Raw genomic sequence first — 20,910 nt, forward strand, 5'->3', positions numbered from 1 at the left:
TAAAGTCCCCCAATATCACCACTCTATAGCTCTTGCATATCTCTGCGATTTCTCTGCAGATTTGCTCCTCTACCTCCCTCTCACTATTTGGAGGCCTGTAGAATACCCCCAATACCTTTTTGCTCCTCAACTCTAACCAAATAGATTATGTCCTTGTCTCCTCTAGAACATCCTCCCTTTCCAAAACTACAATGTCTTCCTTAATCAGCACTGCCACCCCACCTCCCTTTTTTCCTTCCCTATCTTTTCTGAACACCTTGTACCCTTGAATATTAAGTGCCCAGTCCTCACCGTTTTTAAGCCACGTTTCCGTTATTGCCTCAACATCATATTGCCACATGGCTAATTGTGCTTGTAGCTCACCAACCTTATTCACCACACTTTGTGCGTTTACGTACATGCATTCTAAACACATTTTTGAATTTTTCGTAGTCTTTCTTAGTCTGCTCCTATCTAATATGGTACTACTTCCGCCTCTAGTACTTTCTTCTCTAGTACTATCCAACACACTCTTTTATGCACCTTATTCCTCTTTTCTACTCCTATATGCTGGTTTCTAGATGTTCTTCTATTTTTTCCTTTAGTGGGGATTCCATTATTTTTCCTACCACCGATGTTAAGCTGACTGGTCTATAATTCCCTGGACATGTTCTATCCTTCTTCTTAAATATCGGTGTTACATTAGCGATCTGCCAGTCCTCTGGCACTACACCTTTTTCTAACAAATTATTAAATATGCATAGTAATGCCTCTGCTATCTGTTCCCTAGATTCTTTTAAAATGCATGGATGCAATCCATCCGGACCAGGGGTTTTATCCTCTTTGATTTTGATTAGTTTATTTAATATATCCCTTTTTAAAAATTTTAAATGCACTTATCTCATTACTAATCTCATCATCCAATGTCACGTCCACCTGTTCTATCTCCCTGGTAAATACTGAAGCGAAATCATGATTTAATATTTCTGCCATTTCCCTATCGTTACCTGTGGTATTATCCTGTCTATCCCTTAAGGGCCCTATTCTCATCCCAACCTTCCTTTTTTTATTGATGTGCCTATAAAATATTTTACTATTGTAGGTTCCTAACGAAAAGACTGAGTTCGACTCAGGCAATCAAAATAATGAACTTTAATGGAACAAAACAGGTTTTAACTGGAAACTGCTGTTTGTTTTATGTTCCTTGATAATTTAATTTCATTGTTTCTCTTTGCCTCCCTAATTGTTGTTTTGACTTCTCTCCTAATCTCTTTGTATTCTCCTGCTGTCTATGTACTTAATGTATGCCTCTTTCCTTCCCCTCAGTTGTTCCCTTATGACGTTGTTCCCTTCTGGCGTTATTCACGCGCGTTATTGTCACCAGATTTTTCTTGCAAGCTAATACTATGAACCGATTATTATTACAGAATAATAACATTATAACAGTTCCTGAAAAGCCAGTCACAGACTCGCCTGTAGAAATGCTGTACAGCTTTAAGAATCGTCCCACCCTGATTATTGTTCGCAGTTCCTGGTATTGGGCCAGGCTATCTACAAGGGTTGAAGTTGTTTTCAGACACTGATACTGAGTGGGAGAGACACTGTCTGAAGTAACTGGGATCTATACTGCCAGAGACTGTACCTGGGAAAATCATGGACTGGAGACAGTGCCATCTGGTATTGAGTGAGTATTGCTTAAAATCTGCGCGATTAGAGAGTACAATAAAAAGGAAAATAAATCTTTTCTGCACTTAAATATTGTCTTCTCCCTCTCCCCTATGCAAGTGAGCTATCTATAATCTATCTACTTATTAACCAGCATCACTAAAAACAGATTATCTGGTCATTATCACGTTGCTGTTTGCTGTGCGCAAATTGGCTGCTGCGTTTCTTACATTACAACAGTGACTACATTTCAAAAGTACTTCATTGGCTGTAAAGTGCTTTGGGACGTCCTGAAGTTGTGAAAGGCGCTGGAGAAACGCAAGTTTTTAAATGTTATTAATCTATCTATTATTTAACTACCAGTGTTACTATTTATATATATATATATATTTCATCTATCTATCTATCTATCTATCTACCTGTCTATCTATCTGTCTATCTATCTGTCTGTCTGTCTACCTGTCTGTCTGTCTGTCTGTCTGTCTCTCTCTATCTATCTACCTACCTATCTATCTATCTATCTATCTGTCTGTCTGTCTGTCTGTCTGTCTGTCTGTGTACCTGTCTGTCTAGCTATCTATCTATCTCTCTATCGATCTGTCTATCTGTCTGTCTATCTGTCTGTCTATCTGTCTGCCTGTCTGTCTGTCTGTCTATTTATCTATCTATCTATCTATCTGTCTGTCTACCTGCCTGTCTGTCTATCTATCTATCTATCTCTCTATCTATCTCTCTATCTATCTGTCTATCTGTCTGTCTATCTGTCTGCCTGCCTGTCTGTCTGTCTATTTATCTATCTATCTATCTATCTATCTATCAACAGAAGACATTGGGGGAGAAATTTGGAGGCGTCTCCTTTGAGGCGCTAACTTTAGCACCCCGAAAAGGTTACCGCCCCTGCGTCGTAAATTGAGTGTTAGTGCCCCAAGCAGGAGGCTACAGGAATTGCTCCCCCTCCCTCTTGGGGCGCTCCCATTGAATATCATGGTGCCATCTGCAGCAACGCCATGCACACCGGCACATAGTGCCGCGGTACTGCAGGCCTCCCTCCCCTGATTAAACGGGAGGGGCTGAGCGCAGCGTGCACCGGGGCCCCACTGGACCATCGGGGAGCGGGGTGCTGGCAAAACAGCCCCGCACTCAAGAGGTGTGCTGGGCTGAGCAATCGCAGCCGGCACCTGAAGAAAAAAGGGGAAGGGAGCAGGTGCTGGCAGTGAGCCAAAAACAAAAAATGGCTGCCCGTCACCTGCCCTTTAGCCTGGGCTGCTGCGGCTGCAAAAACGGCCCCTGACCCGGCTGGACATGCGGCCGGGGCACGAGCGGGGCGCTGCGCATGGTGATGACGTCATCGCTGACGGCGCAGCGCTGCGGGGCGCTACTGGTTACCGCCGCTGCCAACCTCCCGCTGATGGGCCGAATGGCCTTTACTAGTGATTGAGGAGGGTTGTACACGAGGTCTAACGCACTGGATGAGCATCGTTGGGTCTTGCTGGCCTCCCACTGTTCTTTTTCACCTGTCCATCATTCTGAACTAGCTGGGTTGCTTTTCCGGGAGTGCGTTTATTTTGAAGACAATGTTGCTCTCCAACAAGGCACGCCCCTTATACCGATTTATATCCGTCCATCTGAGCAGCACAACTCTGCAGCCAAGACAGTGGGCTGGAAGCTTGCTCATAGGCCAAAGTCAATACCGCTCTTGCACGGCTGTGAGAGCGCGAGAACTTATATCTTCTGATGTAAAAACAGGAAATGCTGGAAATACTGGAGTGTGAAAGGCTTAGAGGGTGCAGAATTCTTAAAGTGCATCCAGGAGAGCTTTTTGAGTCAACATGTAGAAAGTCCTACAAGAGAGGGGGCGGCGATACTGGACCTAATTCTGGGGAATGTAGCCGGGCAAGTGGTGGAAGTGTCAGTAGGAGAGCATTTTGGCGATAGTGACCATAATTCGGTGAGATTTAAGGTGGTCATGGAAAAAGACAAAGACGGCCCGGAAATAAGGGTTCTAAATTGGGGGAAGGCCGATTTTAATATGATAAGGCAGGATCTGGCCAAAGTGGACTGGGAGCAGCTACTTATAGGAAAATCCACATCAAGACAGTGGGAGACTTTCAGAAGGGAAATAGAGAGAGTACAACGCCAACATGTTCCTGTAAAGGTCAAGGGTGGGACCAACAAGCAAAGGGAACCTTGGATGACAAGGGATATACAAAAATGCATTAGAAATAAAAGGGGGGCTTTTGGCAGTTACAAAAGACTAAAGACGGAAGAAGCCCTAGAGGAGTATAAAAAGTGCAGGGGCATACTTAAAAAAGAAATTAGGAGGGCGAGGAGGGGCCATGAAATAACACTGGCGAGCAAAATAAAGGAAAATCCTAAGATGTTTTATAAGTATATTAAGGGCAAGAGGATAACCAGGGAAAGGGTAGGGCCCATTAGGGACCAAAGTGGCAATCTGTGTGTAGAGCCAGATGATGTAGGCGGGGTTTTAAATGAATTTTTTGCATCTGTGTTCACTATGGAGAGAGACGATGCAGACATAGAAATCGGGCAAGGGGACTGTGACATACTTGAACATATTAGCATCGAGAGGGAAGAGGTGCTAGCGGTTTTAGCAGGCCAAAAAGTGGATAAATCCCCAGGCCCGGACGAGATGTATCCCAGGCTGCTGTGGGAGGCAAAGGAGGAGATTGCAGGGGCTCTGACACAAATTTTCAGAACCTCTCTGGCCACAGGGGATGTACCAGAGGACTGGAGAACAGCTAATGTAGTACCACTATACAAGAAGGGTAGCAGGGATAAACCAGGGAATTACAGGCCAGTGAGCCTAACATCTGTGGTAGGGAAATTATTGGAAAAAATTCTGAGGGACAAAATTAGTCTCCACTTGGAGAGGCAAGGATTAATCGGGGATAGTCAGCATGGCTTTGTCAAGGGTAAATCATGTCTGACAAATCTGATTGAATTTTTCGAGGGGGTGACTAGGGGGGTGGATGAGGGAAATGCTGTGGATGTGGTTTACATGGACTTCAGTAAAGCTTTTGACAAAGTCCCGCATAGGAGACTGGTCAAGAAGGTAAGAGCCCATGGGATCCAGGGTGCCTTGGCGCGTTGGATCCTAAACTGGCTGAGTGGCAGGAGGCAGAGGGTGATGGTCGAAGGATGCTTTTGTGACTGGAAGCCTGTGTCCAGTGGGGTACCTCAGGGATCGGTGCTGGGTCCCTTGTTGTTTGTGATCTACATAAATGATTTGGATGAGAATGTAAAAGGTATGATCAGTAAGTTCGCAGATGACACGAAAATTGGTGGGGTGGTAAATTGCGAGGAGGAAAGCCTCAGGCTACAGGACGATATAAACGGGTTGGTCAGATGGGCGGAAAAGTGGCAAATGGAATTTAACCCTGAAAAGTGCGAGGTGATGCATTTTGGACGGACAAATAAGGCAAGGGAATACACAATGAGTGGTAGGACCCTAGGAAGTACAGAAGGTCAGAGGGACCTTGGTGTACATGTACATAGATCTCTGAAGGCAGCGGAACAGGTAGATAAGGTGGTTAAAAAGGCATATGGGATACTTGCCTTCATTAGCTGAGGCATAGAATATAAGAGCAGGGAGGTTATGATGGAGCTGTACAAAACGCTGGTGAGGCCACAGCTGGAGTACTGTGTGCAGTTCTGGTCGCCTCACTATAGGAAGGATGTGGTTGCTTTGGAGAGGGTGCAGAGAAGATTCACCAGGATGTTACCTGGGATGGAGCGCCTCAGCTATGAAGAAAGACTAAACAGGCTGGGGTTGCTTTCCTTGGAGCAAAGAAGGCTGAGGGGGGACCTGATTGAGGTGTACAAAATGATGAGGGGCATAGATAGGGTAGATAAAGAGGAACTTTTCCCCTTAGTAGGGGGGTCAATAACAAGGGGGCATAGATTCAGGGTAAGGGGCAGGAGATTTAGAGGGGATTTGAGGAGGAACTTTTTCACCCAGAGGGTGGTTGGAATCTGGAACTCACTGCCTGAAAGGGTGGTAGAGGCAGGAACCCTCACAACATTCAAGAAGCATTTGGATGAGCACTTGAAATGCCATTGCATACAAGGCTATGGACCAAATGCTGGAAAATGGGATTAGACAGGACAGGGGTGGATGGGCGGCGCGGACACGATGGGCCGAAGGGCCTCTTTCTGTGCTGTAAAACTCTATGACTCTATGACTCCATGACCCAGCAGGTCAGGCAGCATCTGTGGAGAGAGAAACAGTGCGAAAGTTTTAGGTCAGTGACCCTTCGTCAGAACTGGAAAAAGTTAGAGATGTAACAGGTAACACGAGAAGGGAAACAGAAAGCAATGAAGATGCACAAGGTAAAAGAGACAAACGGAAATTCCGTCGGAGAGAAGAGCAGAACTTCTTCAAGATGACGAGAGGTCATTGACCTGAAACGTTAACTCTCCACAGATGCTGCCTGACCTGCTGAGTGTTTCCAGCAGATTTTCAGCATTCGCAGTATTTTGCTTTGTCATACCTTCCGATACTTGGTCCGCCCTATGGGTGACAAGCTGTGCCCAAATACTTCCTCAGACAGCACAGGGAATCAAAGGAAGGCACCAATACACAATGGCACTGAGTCTCTGAGGAATATTATTATCTTTTATCACCCTCCCTCTGAATTTCCTTCCATGCTCCCTCTGAAGATGATGATTCCTTCTCGAGGTGCAATTCGCGCCTCATTCAAGTGGTCATTTTTCATATTTAAGCCTCGATATTGAGTGCTGATGGGATCCTCAGATCATGGGGCACCACAGCCGAGCCCCATCCTCTGCTCACCCGATGTCTGCACACGTTCCAGCACGATGCCACCGGATTGCAATCAGAAGGAACACGGGGTGATTTTCCTCTCAATCGTGGCAAACCACCACCCCCTCCACAACCAGTCTCAGAAGGAGTGTAGCTTCTCAGAACTGACTGGTAGTTGGGCCTTCACTCTGACTGGTAGCCGGGCCTTCACTCTGACTGGTAATCGGGCCTTCACTCTGACTGGTAGCTGGGCCTTCACTCTGACTGGTAGTTGGGCCTTCACTCTGACTGGTAGTTGGGCCTTCACTCTGACTGGTAGCCCGGCCTTCACTCTGACTGGTAGCCCGGCCTTCACTCTGACTGGTTGCCCGGCCTTCACTCTGACTGGTAGTTGGGCCTTCACTCTGACTGGTAGTTGGGTCTTCACTCTGACTGGTAGCTGGGCCTTCACTCTGACTGGTAGTTGGGCCTTCACTCTGACTGGTAGTTGGGCCTTCACTCTGACTGGTAGCCCGGCCTTCACTCTGACTGGTAGCCCGGCCTTCACTCTGACTGGTTGCCCGGCCTTCACTCTGACTGGTAGTTGGGCCTTCACTCTGACTGGTAGTTGGGTCTTCACTCTGACTGGTAGCTGGGCCTTCACTCTAACTGGTAGTTGGGCCTTCACTCTGACTGGTAGCCCGGCCTTCACTCTGATTGGTAGTTGGGCCTTCACTCTGACTGGTAGCCCGGCCTTCACTCTGACTGGTAGTTGGGCCTTCACTCTGACTGGTAGCTGGGCCTGCACTCTGACTGGTAGTTGGGCCTTCACTCTGACTGACAGTTAGGCCTTCACTCTGATTGGTAGTTGGGCCTTCACTCTGACTGGTAGTTGGGCCTTCACTCTGACTGGTAGATGGGCCTTCACTCTGACTGGTAGCTGGGCCTTCACTCTGACTGGTAGTTGGGCCTTCACTCTGACTGGTAGCCCAGCCTTCACTCTGACTGGCAATCGGGCCTTCACACTGACTGGTAGTTGGGCCTTCACTCTGACTGGTAGTTGGGCCTTCACTCTGACTGGTAGTTGGGCCTTCACTCTGACTGGTAGCCCAGCCTTCACTCTGACTGGTAGTTGGGCCTTCACTCTGACTGGTAGCTGGGCCTTCACTCTGACTGGTAGTTGGGCCTTCACTCTGACTGGTAGCTGGGCCTTTACTCTGACTGGTAGTTGGGCCTTCACTCTGACTGGTAGCCCGGCCTTCACTCTGACTGATAGTTGGGCCTTCACTCTGTGGTAGTTGGGCCTTCACTCTGACTGGTAGCCCGGCCTTCACTCTGACTGGTAGCCGGCCTTCACTCTGACTGGTAGCTGGTCCTTCACTCTGACTGGTAGTTGGGCCTTCACTCTGACTGGTAGCCCGGCCTTCACTCTGACTGGTAGCCCAGCCTTCACTCTGACTGGTAGTTGGGACTTCACTCTGACTGGTAGCCCGGCCTTTACTCTGACTGGTAGTTGGGCCTTCACTCTGACTGGTAGTTGGGCCTTCACTCTGACTGGTAGCCCGGCCTTTACTCTGACTGGTAGTTGGGCCTTCACTCTGACTGGTAGTTGGGTTTTCACTCTGACTGGTAGTTGAGCCTTCACTCTGACTGGTAGCCCGGCCTTCACTCTGACTGGTAGTTGGGCCTTCACTCTGACTGGTAGCCGGGCCTTCACTCTGACTGGTAGTTGGGCCTTCACTCTGACTGGTAGCCCAGCCTTCACTCTGACTGGTAGCCGGGCCTTCACTCTGACTGGTAGCCCGGCTTTCACTCTGACTGGTAGTTGGGCCTTCACTCTGACTGGTAGTTGGGCCTTCACTCTGACTGGTAGCTGGGCCTTCACTCTGACTGGTAGTTGGGCCTTCACTCTGACTGGTAGCCCGGCCTTCACTCTGACTGGTAGTTGGGCCTTCACTCTGACTGGTAGTTGGGCCTTCACTCTGACTGGTAGCTGGGCCTTCACTCTGACTGGTAGTTGGGCCTTCACTCTGACTGGTAGCTGGACCTTCACTCTGACTGGTAGTTGGGCCTTCACTCTGACTGGTAGCTGGACCTTCACTCTGACTGGTAGTTGGGCCTTCACTCTGACTGGTAGCCCAGCCTTCACTCTGACTGGTAGTTGGGCCTTCACTCTGACTGGTAGCCCGGCCTTCACTCTGACTGGTAGTTGGGCCTTCACTCTGACTGGTAGTTGGGCCTTCACTCTGACTGGTAGCCCGGCCTTCACTCTGACTGGTAGCCCGGCCTTCACTCTGACTGGTAGTTGGGCCTTCACTCTGACTGGTAGCCGGGCCTTCACTCTGACTGGTAGCTGGGCCTTCACTCTGACTGGTAGCCCGGCCTTCACTCTGACTGGTAGCTGGGCCTTCACTCTGACTGGTAGCCCGGCCTTCACTCTGACTGGTAGTTGGGCCTTCACTCTGACTGGTAGCCCGGCCTTCACTCTGACTAGTAGTTGGGCCTTCACACTGACTGGTAGCTGGGCCTTCACTCTGACTGGTAGCCCGGCCTTCACTCTGACTGGTAGCTGGGCCTTCACTCTGACTGGTAGCCCGGCCTTCACTCTGACTGGTAGTTGGGCCTTCACTCTGACTGGTAGCCCGGCCTTCACTCTGACTAGTAGCCGGGCCTTCACACTGACTGGTAGCCCGGCCTTCACTCTGACTGGTAGTTGGGCCTTCACTCTGACTGGCAGCCCGGCCTTCACTCTGACTGGTAGTTGGGCCTTCACTCTGACTGGTAGCCCGGCCTTCACTCTGACTGGTAGCCCGGCCTTCACTCTGTTGGAGGGTTTGCTGAATACAATCAGGCCACAGTCACGTCAATAAACAAAACATTCCACACAGTGACCAGGGAAGTTATTTAAGGTGGGAACTTCCTGTTTCCTTTTATTGTTATAAAGGGGCTTTTGAAATGTGTTTTCTTAAACAAGCTCCAAACGTGAGTAAAGAAATACCTGCCCCTCCCACACCATTATGGCAAACTATTGTGTGGGAAAATGTTCCTTCTCATTTCTTTCCAGTCAGTTGCTCCTCTGATACTCAACTTGATTTAAAAATAGATTGCTCTCCAATTACTGAGTGGCAAGGCGTTTCCTCGACAGAAAGTACACTGAAGGTTCAATTTTAAGTGGGAAAGCTGTTAGAAAAGGATGAGGGTTGAAGGGGTCACAAAGCAAGGGCACCCCTAAGTTAAAGGACCTCCTTGTGTAGGATTGCCCCTTCCTGGTGAGGCAGTCCTCAATGGCATGTCAAAAGTTGTAAAGCGTTATGGGACTCCTGTCGATTTTATAACCTGCTCGCTCTTCTCTTAACGAGGGATTCCCATTCCTGGTTGCTGCTCAGTGATCCCCCCCCCCCCCCCCGCTGGAAGTGCGTGTGCATGTCTGAGAGTTCCAGGCCCCGCACCTCGGGAAGGATTTATTGGCCTTGGAGCGGGGGCAGCGCAGATTCAGCAGAATGATACCGGGGTAAAGGGGTTAAATTATGAGGACAGGCTACGCAGTCTGGGTTTTTATATCATTGAGTATAGAAGATTAAGGGGTGATCTAATTGAGATTTAAGATGATTAAAGGATTCCATAGGGTAGATAGAGAAATATTTCCTCCAATCAGAAATTCGAGCCAGGTCGTTCAGCGGTGATGTCAGGAGGCACTTCTTCACAAAAAGGGGAGTGGAAATCTGGAACTCTCCCCCAAAAACTGTTGAGGCTGGGGGTCAATTGCAAATTTCAAAACTGAGATTTGATAGATTTTTGTTATGGAAGGGTTTACAGAACCAAGGCAGGTAGATGGAGTTAAAATACAGATCAGCCGTGAGCTAATTGAATGTCGGAACAGGATCGAGGGGCTGAATGGCCTCCTCCTGTTCCCCAGCTACTGTAACAGCTTGAAATTCCATATGAACAACATCACGAATGGGAGCAATGGAATGTTGGCAGTGCATCCTTATTCCTGTCATTGAAGATTTCCTTTCCTCTCGTGCTTCACTATTTAACACGTAAAATTTCTTTTGAGCAGAATTTTAACAGTAACCACTTTAAAATACTGGAGATTGAAGAGGAATTTGTAGACAAGCACAGTAAGTGTGGACAGTGAGTGGACACCAGTTATATGGGGAGACTAAACAAGCTGGGGATGTTCACCTTAGAACAGAGATTTAAGGGGAGATTTAATCTCATTGAAACTTATAAAATACTAACAGGACTAGATAGACTGGATGCAGGAAGGATGTTCCCGATGGCCGGGGAGTCCAGAACCAGGGGTCACAGTCTAAGGATAAGGGGTAAGTCATTTAGAACAGAGATGAGGAGGAATTTCTTCACCCAGAGAGTGGTGAACCTGTGGAATTCTCTACCACACAAGGCAGTTGAGGCCAATTCATTAAATATATTCAAGAAGGAGTTAGATATATTTCTTAATGCTAAAGGGATCAAGGGATATGGGGAGAAGGCAGGGACAGGGTACTGAGTTTGGATGATCAGCCATGATCTCATTGAATGGCAGAGCAGGCTCGAGGGGCCGAATGGCCTACTCCTGCTCCTACCTTCTATGTTTCCATGTTTCTATGTTAATAGAGGTGTTCAAAATCATGAATGGTTTTGATGGAGTAAATAAGGAGAAACCGTTTCCTGTGGCAGGAGGGTCGGTAACCAGAGGACACAGAATTAAGATCATTGGCAAAAGAACCAGGGGGGAGATGAGGATAAATTTCTTTATGCAACGAGTTGTTATGATCTGGAATGCACTGGTGGAAGCCGATTCAATAGTAACTTTCAAAAGGGGATTGGATAAATCCTGGAAAAGGAAAAAACATGCAGGACTAGGGGGAAAGAGCAGGGGAGTGGGACTAATTGGAGAGCTTTTTCAAAGCACGATGGGCTGAATGGCCTCCCTCTGTGCTCCATGATTCAATGGGCTTTTTCAAATGAAATTAAACCCCTTTACGCTTAATTATATGTAAAAACTAAAAAATCAGGTTGTCGATGTACTCTTTCAGTTACCTCTGGAAGGTGTCTCTGGGGCAATACGTGTTGTTCTAGTTACATCACACAGGATTACATTACACAGGATAAAGGGCACAGAAACAGGCCATTCGGCCCAACCAGTCCATGCCAGCGTTTATGCTCCACTCGAGCCTCCTCCCGTCTTTCCTCATCTAACTATCAGCGTAACCCTCTATTCCCTTCTCCCTCATATACTTGTCCAGTCTCCCCTTAAATGCATCGATACTATTCGCTTCAACCACTCCCTGTGGCAGCGAGTTCCACATTCTCACCACTCTCTGGGTAAAGAAGTTTCTTCTGAATTCCCTATTGGATTTCTTGGTGACTATCTTATATTGATGGCCTCTAGTTTTGCTCTTCCCCACAAGTGGAAACATTCTCTCTGTATCCGCTCTATCAAAACCTTTCATAATTTTAAAGACCTCTATTAGGTCACCCCTCAGCCTTCTTTTTTCAAGAGAAAAGAGACCCAGCCTGTTCATCCTTTCCCGATATGTAAACCCTCGCACTTCTGGTGTCATCCTTGTAAATCTTCTCTGCACCCTCTCCAGTGCCTCGCTATCCTTTTTATAATATGGCGCCCAGAACTGCACGCAGTGCTCTAAGTGTGGTCTAACCAAGGTTCGATACAGGTTTAGCATAACTTCACTACTTCTCAATTCTATCCCTCTAGAAATAAACCCGAGTGCTTAGTTTGCTTTTTTATGGCCTTGCCAACCTGTGGCGCAACTTTTAGTGATTTGTGTATTTGTACTCCGAGATTATTCCCATTGAGTGGGAATGGAGAGGAGCAATGCAGTTACGAGGAAAGGTTAAGGAAGTTAGGCATGTTTTTTTTGGAAGCGCGGAGTCTGTGAGATGATCTAATTGAAGTTTTCAAGACTATGAAAAAATTGATTTAAAAAAATGATCCAGGCAAACCATTCCTGGGGATGAAGAGTTCAAGTAGCAGGGGCCATGAGCTGGTTATAAATAGGGAATCAGTAGTAAGAAAGGAAGTTATGGCCTTTTCATCCAGATTTTTGCAAAAATCTACCAGGAAAAGCCTTCTACAGATCATGTACAATCGGCCCATTCATGGATTCTACCCCATTGGAGGCAGGAGGTCATGTGATGAAACCTCCGGGAATATATCCAACCAGAGCTGGCCACCCGAAGCGCAGGTTCTGCTATAGTCACTGGACCTTCCTTTCCTTCCTTCAATTCCTAGTTTCTCAATCACACACACAGTTCAGATCTCCTGCAGTGGACGTAGTTGATAAATGTGCAGCTAGGATTGGTCCTAAGCCATACAGACCAGAAAGATCCCAGGTACAAATCATGGTACGGTGTCTAACCTCAGTCAGAGCATCAGTTCGAGTGGTGAAAAATCAGACTTCCGGCTCATCACTGCCATCTAGCGGTCCTTTTTTAGAAATGTGGGTGTTGGGTGAGGACGGTATTCACAGAATCACAGAATCACAGAAACCCCACAGTGCAGATAGAGGCCATTTCGGCCCATCGAGCCTGCCATATCCCACCCGATCCCCGTAACCCCTACACCAACACATATCCCACCCTATCCCCGTAACCCCATGTATTTAATCCCCCTAACACTAAGGGTCAATTTATCATAGCCAATCAACCTAACCCGCACATCTTTGGACTTGGGCTCAACTGTGATGCATCTATAGTTGAATAGCCAACTCCATATCTAAGCTCAGAAAGGAAGAATAGCCTTGATGTATCAGAGGGCTGCCAGTGCCTAGGGAACTGCCCCTCAGCAGGGAACTGCCCCTACAGCAGGGATCAGCCCCTCAGCAGGGATCAGCCCCTACAGCAGGGATCAGCCTCTACAGCAGGGAACTGCCCCTCAGCAGTGATCAGTCCCTACAGCAGAGATCAGCTCTTACAGCAGGGATCAGCCCCTACAGCAGGGATCAGCACTTACAGCAGGGATCAGCCCCTACAGCAGGGATCAGCCCCTACAGCAGGGATCAGTCCCTACAGCAGGGATCAGTCCCTACAGCAGAGATCAACCCCTACAGCAGGGATCAGCCCCTACAGCAGGGATCAGCCCCTACAGCAGAGATCAGCCCCTACAGCAGGGATCAGTCCCTACAGCAGAGATCAGCCCCTACAGCAGAGATCAGCCCCTACAGCAGGGATCAGTCCCTACAGCAGAGATCAACCCCTACAGCAGGGATCAGTCCCTACAGCAGGGATCAGCACTTACAGCAGGGATCAGCCCCTACAGCAGGGATCAGTCCCTACAGCAGGGATCAGTCCCTACAGCAGGGATCAGTCCCTATAGCAGGGATCAGTCCCTACAGCAGGGATCAGCCCCTACAGCAGGGATCAGCCCCTACAGCAGGGATCAGCCCCTACAGCAGAGATCAGTCCCTACAGCAGGGATCAGCCCCTACAGCAGGGATCAGCCGCTACAGCAGGGATCAGCCGCTACAGCAGGGATCAGCCCCTACAGCAGGAATCAGTCCCTACAGCAGGGATCAGTCCCTACAGCAGAGATCAGCCCCTACAGCAGGGATCAGTCCCTACAGCAGAGATCAACCCCTACAGCAGGGATCAGTCCCTACAGCAGGGATCAGTCCCTACAGCAGGGATCAGTCCCTACAGCAGGGATCAGCCCCTACAGCAGAGATCAGCCCCTACAGCAGGGATCAGTCCCTACAGCAGAGATCAACCCCTACAGCAGGGATCAGTCCCTACAGCAGGGATCAGCACTTACAGCAGGGATCAGCCCCTACAGCAGGGATCAGTCCCTACAGCAGGGATCAGTCCCTATAGCAGGGATCAGTCCCTACAGCAGGGATCAGCCCCTACAGCAGGGATCAGCCCCTACAGCAGGGATCAGTCCCTACAGCAGGGATCAGCCCCTACAGCAGAGATCAGTCCCTACAGCAGGGATCAGCCCCTACAGCAGAGATCAGCCCCTACAGCAGGGATCAGCCGCTACAGCAGGGATCAGCCGCTACAGCAGGGATCAGCCCCTACAGCAGGAATCAGTCCCTACAGCAGGGATCAGTCCCTACAGCAGGGATCAGTCCCTACAGCAGGGATCAGTCCCTACAGCAGGGATCAGCCCCTACAGCAGGGATCAGTCCCTACAGCAGAGATCAGTCCCTACAGCAGAGATCAGCTCCTACAGCAGGGATCAGCACTTACAGCAGGGATCAGTCCCTACAGCAGGGATCAGTCCCTACAGCAGGGATCAGTCGCTACAGCAGGGATCAGTCCCTACAGCAGGGATCAGCCCCTACAGCAGAGATCAGCCCCTACAGCAGGGATCAGTCCCTACAGCAGGGATCAGCCCCTACAGCAGGGATCAGTCCCTACAGCAGGGATCAGTCCCTACAGCAGGGATCAGCCCCTACAGCAGAGATCAGCTCTTACAGCAGGGATCAGTCCCTACAGAAGGGATCAGCCCCTACAGCAGGGATCAATCCCTACAGCAGGGATCAGTCCCTACAGCAGGGATCAGTCCCTACAGCAGGGATCAGCCCCTACAGCAGGGATCAGTCCCTACAGCAGGGATCAGTCCCTACAGCAGGGATCAGCCCCTACAGCAGGGATCAGTCCCTACAGCAGGGATCAGTCCCTACAGCAGGGATCAGCTCCTACAGCAGGGATCAGCCCCTACAGCAGAGATCAGCCCCTACAGCAGGGATCAGCCCCTACAGCAGAGATCAGCCCCTACAGCAGGGATCAGCCCCTACAGCAGAGATCAGCCCCTACAGCAGGGATCAGCCCCTACAGCAGGGATCAGCCCCTACAGCAGGGATCAGTCCCTACAGCAGGGATCAGTCCCTACAGCAGGGATCAGTCCCTATAGCAGGGATCAGCCCCTACAGCAGGGATCAGTCCCTACAGCAGAGATCAGCCGCTACAGCAGGGATCAGTCCCTACAGCAGGGATCAGCCGCTACAGCAGGGATCAGTCCCTACAGCAGAGATCAGCCCCTACAGCAGGGATCAGCCCCTACAGCAGGGATCAGCCCCTACAGCAGGGATCAGTCCCTACAGCAGGGATCAGTCCCTACAGCAGGGATCAGTCCCTATAGCAGGGATCAGTCCCTACAGCAGGGATCAGCCCCTACAGCAGGGATCAGCCCCTACAGCAGGGATCAGTCCCTACAGCAGGGATCAGTCCCTACAGCAGGGATCAGCCCCTACAGCAGGGATCAGTCCCTACAGCAGGGATCAGCCGCTACAGCAGGGATCAGTCCCTACAGCAGGGATCAGCCCCGACAGCAGGGATCAGCCCCTACAGCAGGGATCAGCCGCTACAGCAGGGATCAGCCCCTACAGCAGGAATCAGTCCCTACAGCAGGGATCAGTCCCTACAGCAGAGATCAGCTCCTACAGCAGGGATCAGCACTTACAGCAGGGATCAGTCCCTACAGCAGAGATCAGCCCCTACAGCAGGGATCAGCCCCTACAGCAGAGATCAGCCCCTACAGCAGGGATCAGCACTTACAGCAGGGATCAGTCCCTACAGCAGGGATCAGTCCCTACAGCAGGGATCAGTCGCTACAGCAGGGATCAGCCCCTACAGCAGGGATCAGTCCCTACAGCAGAGATCAGTCCCTACAGCAGGGATCAGTCCCTACAGCAGAGATCAGTCCCTACAGCAGGGATCAGCTCCTACAGCAGGGATCAGCCCCTACAGCAGAGATCAGCCCCTACAGCAGAGATCAGCCCCTACAGCAGGGATCAGTCCCTACAGCAGGGATCAGCTCCTACAGCAGGGATCAGCCCCTACAGCAGAGATCAGCCCCTACAGCAGGGATCAGCACTTACAGCAGGGATCAGTCCCTACAGCAGGGATCAGTCCCTACAGCAGGGATCAGTCGCTACAGCAGGGATCAGCCCCTACAGCAGGGATCAGTCCCTACAGCAGAGATCAGTCCCTACAGCAGGGATCAGTCCCTACAGCAGGGATCAGCCCCTACAGCAGAGATCAGTCCCTACAGCAGGGATCAGCCCCTACAGCAGAGATCAGTCCCTACAGCAGAGATCAGTCCCTACAGCAGAGATCAGTCCCTACAGCAGGGATCAGTCCCTACAGCAGGGATCAGCCCCTACAGCAGAGATCAGTCCCTACAGCAGGGATCAGCCCCTACAGCAGGGATCAGCCCCTACAGCAGGGATCAGCCCCTACAGCAGGGATCAGCCCCTACAGCAGGGATCAGCCCCTACAGCAGAGATCAGCCCCTACAGCAGGGATCAGTCCCTACAGCAGGGATCAGTCCCTACAGCAGGGATCAGTCGCTACAGCAGGGATCAGCCCCTACAGCAGGGATCAGTCCCTACAGCAGAGATCAGTCCCTACAGCAGGGATCAGTCCCTACAGCAGAGATCAGTCCCTACAGCAGGGATCAGCCCCTACAGCAGAGATCAGCCCCTACAGCAGGGATCAGCACTTACAGCAGGGATCAGTCCCTACAGCAGGGATGAGTCCCTACAGCAGGGATCAGTCGCTACAGCAGGGATCAGCCCCTACAGCAGGGATCAGTCCCTACAGCAGGGATCAGTCCCTACAGCAGGGATCAGTCCCTACAGCAGGGATCAGTCGCTACAGCAGGGATCAGCCCCTACAGCAGAGATCAGCCCCTACAGCAGGGATCAGCCCCTACAGCAGGGATCAGCCCCTACAGCAGGGATCAGCCCCTACAGCAGGGATCAGTCCCTACAGCAGAGAAGAACGGATAACTGGAGGCGGGAATAAACAGACTATTCAGACATTAGCCGCTGTAGAGAATCAACAACAGCAACCTGCATTTACACAGCACTTTTAACATCGTAAAACATCCCAAGGTGCTTCACAGGAACATAATCAGATAACATAGAAACATAGAAGATAGGAGCAGGAGTAGGCCATTTGGCCCTTCGAGCCGCCTCCGCCATTCAATGAGATCATGGCTGGTCATCCAAATTCAGTACCCTGTCCCTGCCTTCTCCCCATATCCCTTGATCCCTTTAGCCTCAAGAAATATATCCAACTCTTTCTTGAATATATTTAATGAACTGGCCTCCACCGCCCTCTGTGGCAGAGAATTCCATAGGTTCACCACTCTCTGGGTGAAGAAATTCCTCCTCATTTCAGTCCTAAATGGCTTACCCCTTATCCTTAGACTTTGACCCCTGGTTCTGGACTCCCCGGCCATCAGAAACATCCTTTCTGCATCTAGTCTGTCCAGACCTGACAGAATTTTATAGGTTTCAATGAGATCCCCTCTCAATCTTCTAAACTCCAGTGAGTATAAGCCCAATTGACACAATCTCTCCTCGTACGTCATTCCTGCCATCCCAGGTATCAGCCTGGTGAATCTTTGCTGCACTCCCTCCATGGCAAGAACGTCCTTCCTCAGGTAAGGTGACCAAAACTGCACACAATACTCAAGGTGCAGTCTCACCAAGGCCCTGTACAACTGCAGCAAGACATCCTTGTTCTTGTACTCGAACCCTCTTGCTACGAAGGCCAACATACCATTTGCCTTCTTAACCGCCTGCTGCACCTGCATGCTTACCTTCAGCGACTGGTACACAAGAACACCCAGGTCTCTTTGCACTTCCCCTTCTCCCAATCTATTGCCATTCAAATAATAATCTGCCTTCCTGTTTTTGCCACCAAAGTGGATAACCTCACATTTATCCACATTATAGTGCATTTGCCATGTTTCTGCCCAATCACCCAACCTGTCCAAATCGTACTGGAGTTTCATGACATCCTCCTCACAGCATACCCTCCCACCCAGCTTTGTGTCGTCTGCAAATTTGGAGATATTACATCCAATTCCCTCGTCCAGATCATTAATATATATTGGGAACAGCTGGGGTCCTAGGACCGATCCTTGCGGTACCCCACTAGTCACTGCCTGCCACTCGGAAAACGACCCGTTTATTCCAACTCTTTGCTTTCTGTCCGCCAACCAGTTCTCTATCCAAGTCAATACCTTGCCCCCAATCCCATGTGCCTTAATTTTGCACGCTAACCTCTTATGCGGGACCTTATCGAAAGCCTTCTGAAAGTCCAAATACACCACATCCACTGGTTCTCCCTTATCTATTTTACCAGTTACATCCTCAAAAAATTCCAGTAGATTAGTCAAGCATGATTTACCTTTTGTAAATCCATGTTGACTTTGTCCAATCCTGTCACTGCTTTCCAAGTGCTCTGCTATTACATCTTTTATAATGGACTCTAGCATTTTCCCCACTACCGATGTCAGGTTTACCGGTCTATAATTCCCCGCTTTTTCTCTGCCACCTTTTTTGAATAGTGGGGTAACATTAGCTACCCTCCAATCCATGGGTACTGTTCCAGAGTCTATTGAGTTCTGGAAGATGACCAGCAATGCATCTACTATTTCTAGGGCCACTTCCTTAAGTACCCTGGGATGTAGATTATCAGGCCCTGGGGATTTATCGGCCTTCAGTCCCATCAATTTTCCTAACACCATTTCCCTACAAATACTGATATCTTTCAGTTCCACCCTTTCATCAGACCCTATGTTCCTCGGTATTTCTGGGAGGTTATTTATGTCCTCCTTTGTGAAGACAGAACCAAAATATGTATTTAGTTGGTCTGCCATTTCTTTGCTCCCCATTATAAATTCCCCCGATTCTGACTGCAAGGGACCTACGCTTGACTTCACCAATCTTTTCCTCTTTACATATCTATAAAGGCTTTTACAGTCAGTTTTTATGTTCCCTGCAAGCTTACTCTCATATTCTATTTTCCCTTTCTTAATTAATCCCTTTGTCCTCCTTTGTTGAATCCTAAACTGCTCCCAATCCTCAGGATTATTGCTTTTTCTGGCCAATTTGTATGTCCTCTCCTTGGATCTTATGCTATCCCTAATTTCCCTTGTTAGCCACGGTTGAGTCACCTTTTTTGTTTTATTTTTATGCCAAACTGGGATGAACAACTTCTGTAGTTCATCCATTCGGTCTTTGAATGTTTGCCATTGCCTATCCATCGTCAACCCTTTGAGTGCCATTCCCCAATCAATCCTACCCAACTCGCACCTCAGACCATCGTAGTTTCCTTTATTTAAATTGAGGACCCTAGTTTCTGAGTCAACTACTTCATTTTCCATCTTAATGAAGGATTCGATCATATTATGATTGCTCCGACCCAAGGGGCCTCGTACAACAAGATTGCTAATTAATCCTTTCTTGTTACATAATACCCAGTCTAAGATGGCCTGATCTCTGGTTGGCTCCTCGACATATTGGTCCAAAAACCATCCCGTAAACACTCTAGGAATTCCTCCTCCACAGTATTGTTACTAATTTGGTTAGCCCAATCTATATGTAGATTAAAGTCACCCATGATGACTGCTGTGCCCTTATTGCACGCTTCTTTAATTTCCCTTTTAATGCCATCCCCAACCTCCACCTTACTGTTTGGAGATCTATATACCACTCCCACTAATGTTTTTTTCCCCTTAGTATTTCTCAATTCTACCCACACAGATTCCACCTCATCAGAGCTAATATCCTTCATTACAATTGTGTTAATCCCTTCTTTAACCAGTAATGCTACCCCTCCTCCCTTTCCTTTTTGCCTATCTTTCCTGAATATTGAATACCCCTGGATGTTGAGTTCCCAGTCTTGGCTGTCCTTGAGCCACGTTTCCGTAATCCCAACCAAATCATATTCGTTTACCTCTATTTGCGCAGCCAATTCATCCACCTTATCACAAATGCTCCTCGCATTAAGACACAAAGCCTTCAGGCTTGTTTTTTTAATGCTCTTAGACCTATTAGAATTATTATTTACTGTGGCCACGTTTGATTTAAACCATTGATTTCTCTGACTGCCACTTTTGTTTTTCTCCTTCCTATCTTTTGCTTTTATCCTTGTTTTCCTTTCCTCTGTCTCCCTGCTCAAGTTCCCAACCCCCTTCCATTTTAGTTTAAACCCTCCCCCACAGCACTAGCAAACACTCCCCCATGGACATCGGTTCCAGCCCTGCCCAGGTGCAGACCGTCCGGTTTGAACTGGTCCCACCTCCCCCAGAATGTCCCAGGAACTTGAATCCCTCCCCCTGGCACCATTCCTCTAGCCACGTATTCATCTGAAGTATCCTTCTATTTCTACTCTGACTAGCACGTGACACTGGTAGCAATCCTGAGATTACTACCTTTGAGGTCCTGTTTTTTAGTTTACCTCCTAACTCCCTATATTCCGCATTTGACACCGAGCCACATAAGGAGATATTAAGGACAGATGACCAAACACTTGGTGAAAGAGGGAGGTTTTAAGTGATGACTTAAAGGAGGAGAGAGAAGTGGAGAGGTTTAGGGAGGGAATTCCAGAGCTTAGGGTCTAGACGGCTAAAGGCACAGCCGCCAATGGTGGGGCGAAGAGAGTGAGGGATGGAAATGGGGCCAGAGTTGGAGGAGTGCAGCGATCTTGGAGGGTTGTAGGGCTGGAGGAGGTTGCAGAGA

At 49.1% G+C, this 20,910-nt stretch overlaps 1 protein-coding gene across 3 annotated transcripts in view; it reads left to right on the forward strand.

Annotated features, from left to right (window-relative positions):
* The first annotated feature begins 1,391 nt into the window (after nt 1-1,391).
* Nucleotides 1,392-20,910, forward strand: part of LOC147100465 (adhesion G protein-coupled receptor E3-like) — a 115,528-nt gene continuing 96,009 nt past the window's right edge. Inside the window, exon 1 of one of the 3 annotated variants that reach the window (XM_085968209.1) lies at nt 1,392-1,663. In XM_085968209.1, the coding sequence (XP_085824335.1) occupies nt 1,633-1,663 (31 nt within the window). In that variant the 5' untranslated portion in view covers nt 1,392-1,632. The remainder of the gene's footprint in view (nt 1,664-20,910) is intronic. The other 2 variants (XM_085968210.1, XM_085968211.1) reach the window with 2 other exon arrangements.

This window comes from Somniosus microcephalus, chromosome 26, assembly GCF_052327205.1.
Source record: "Somniosus microcephalus isolate GS21.2 chromosome 26, FLI_Smic_1.0, whole genome shotgun sequence".
NCBI classification, from domain to species: domain Eukaryota; kingdom Metazoa; phylum Chordata; class Chondrichthyes; order Squaliformes; family Somniosidae; genus Somniosus; species Somniosus microcephalus.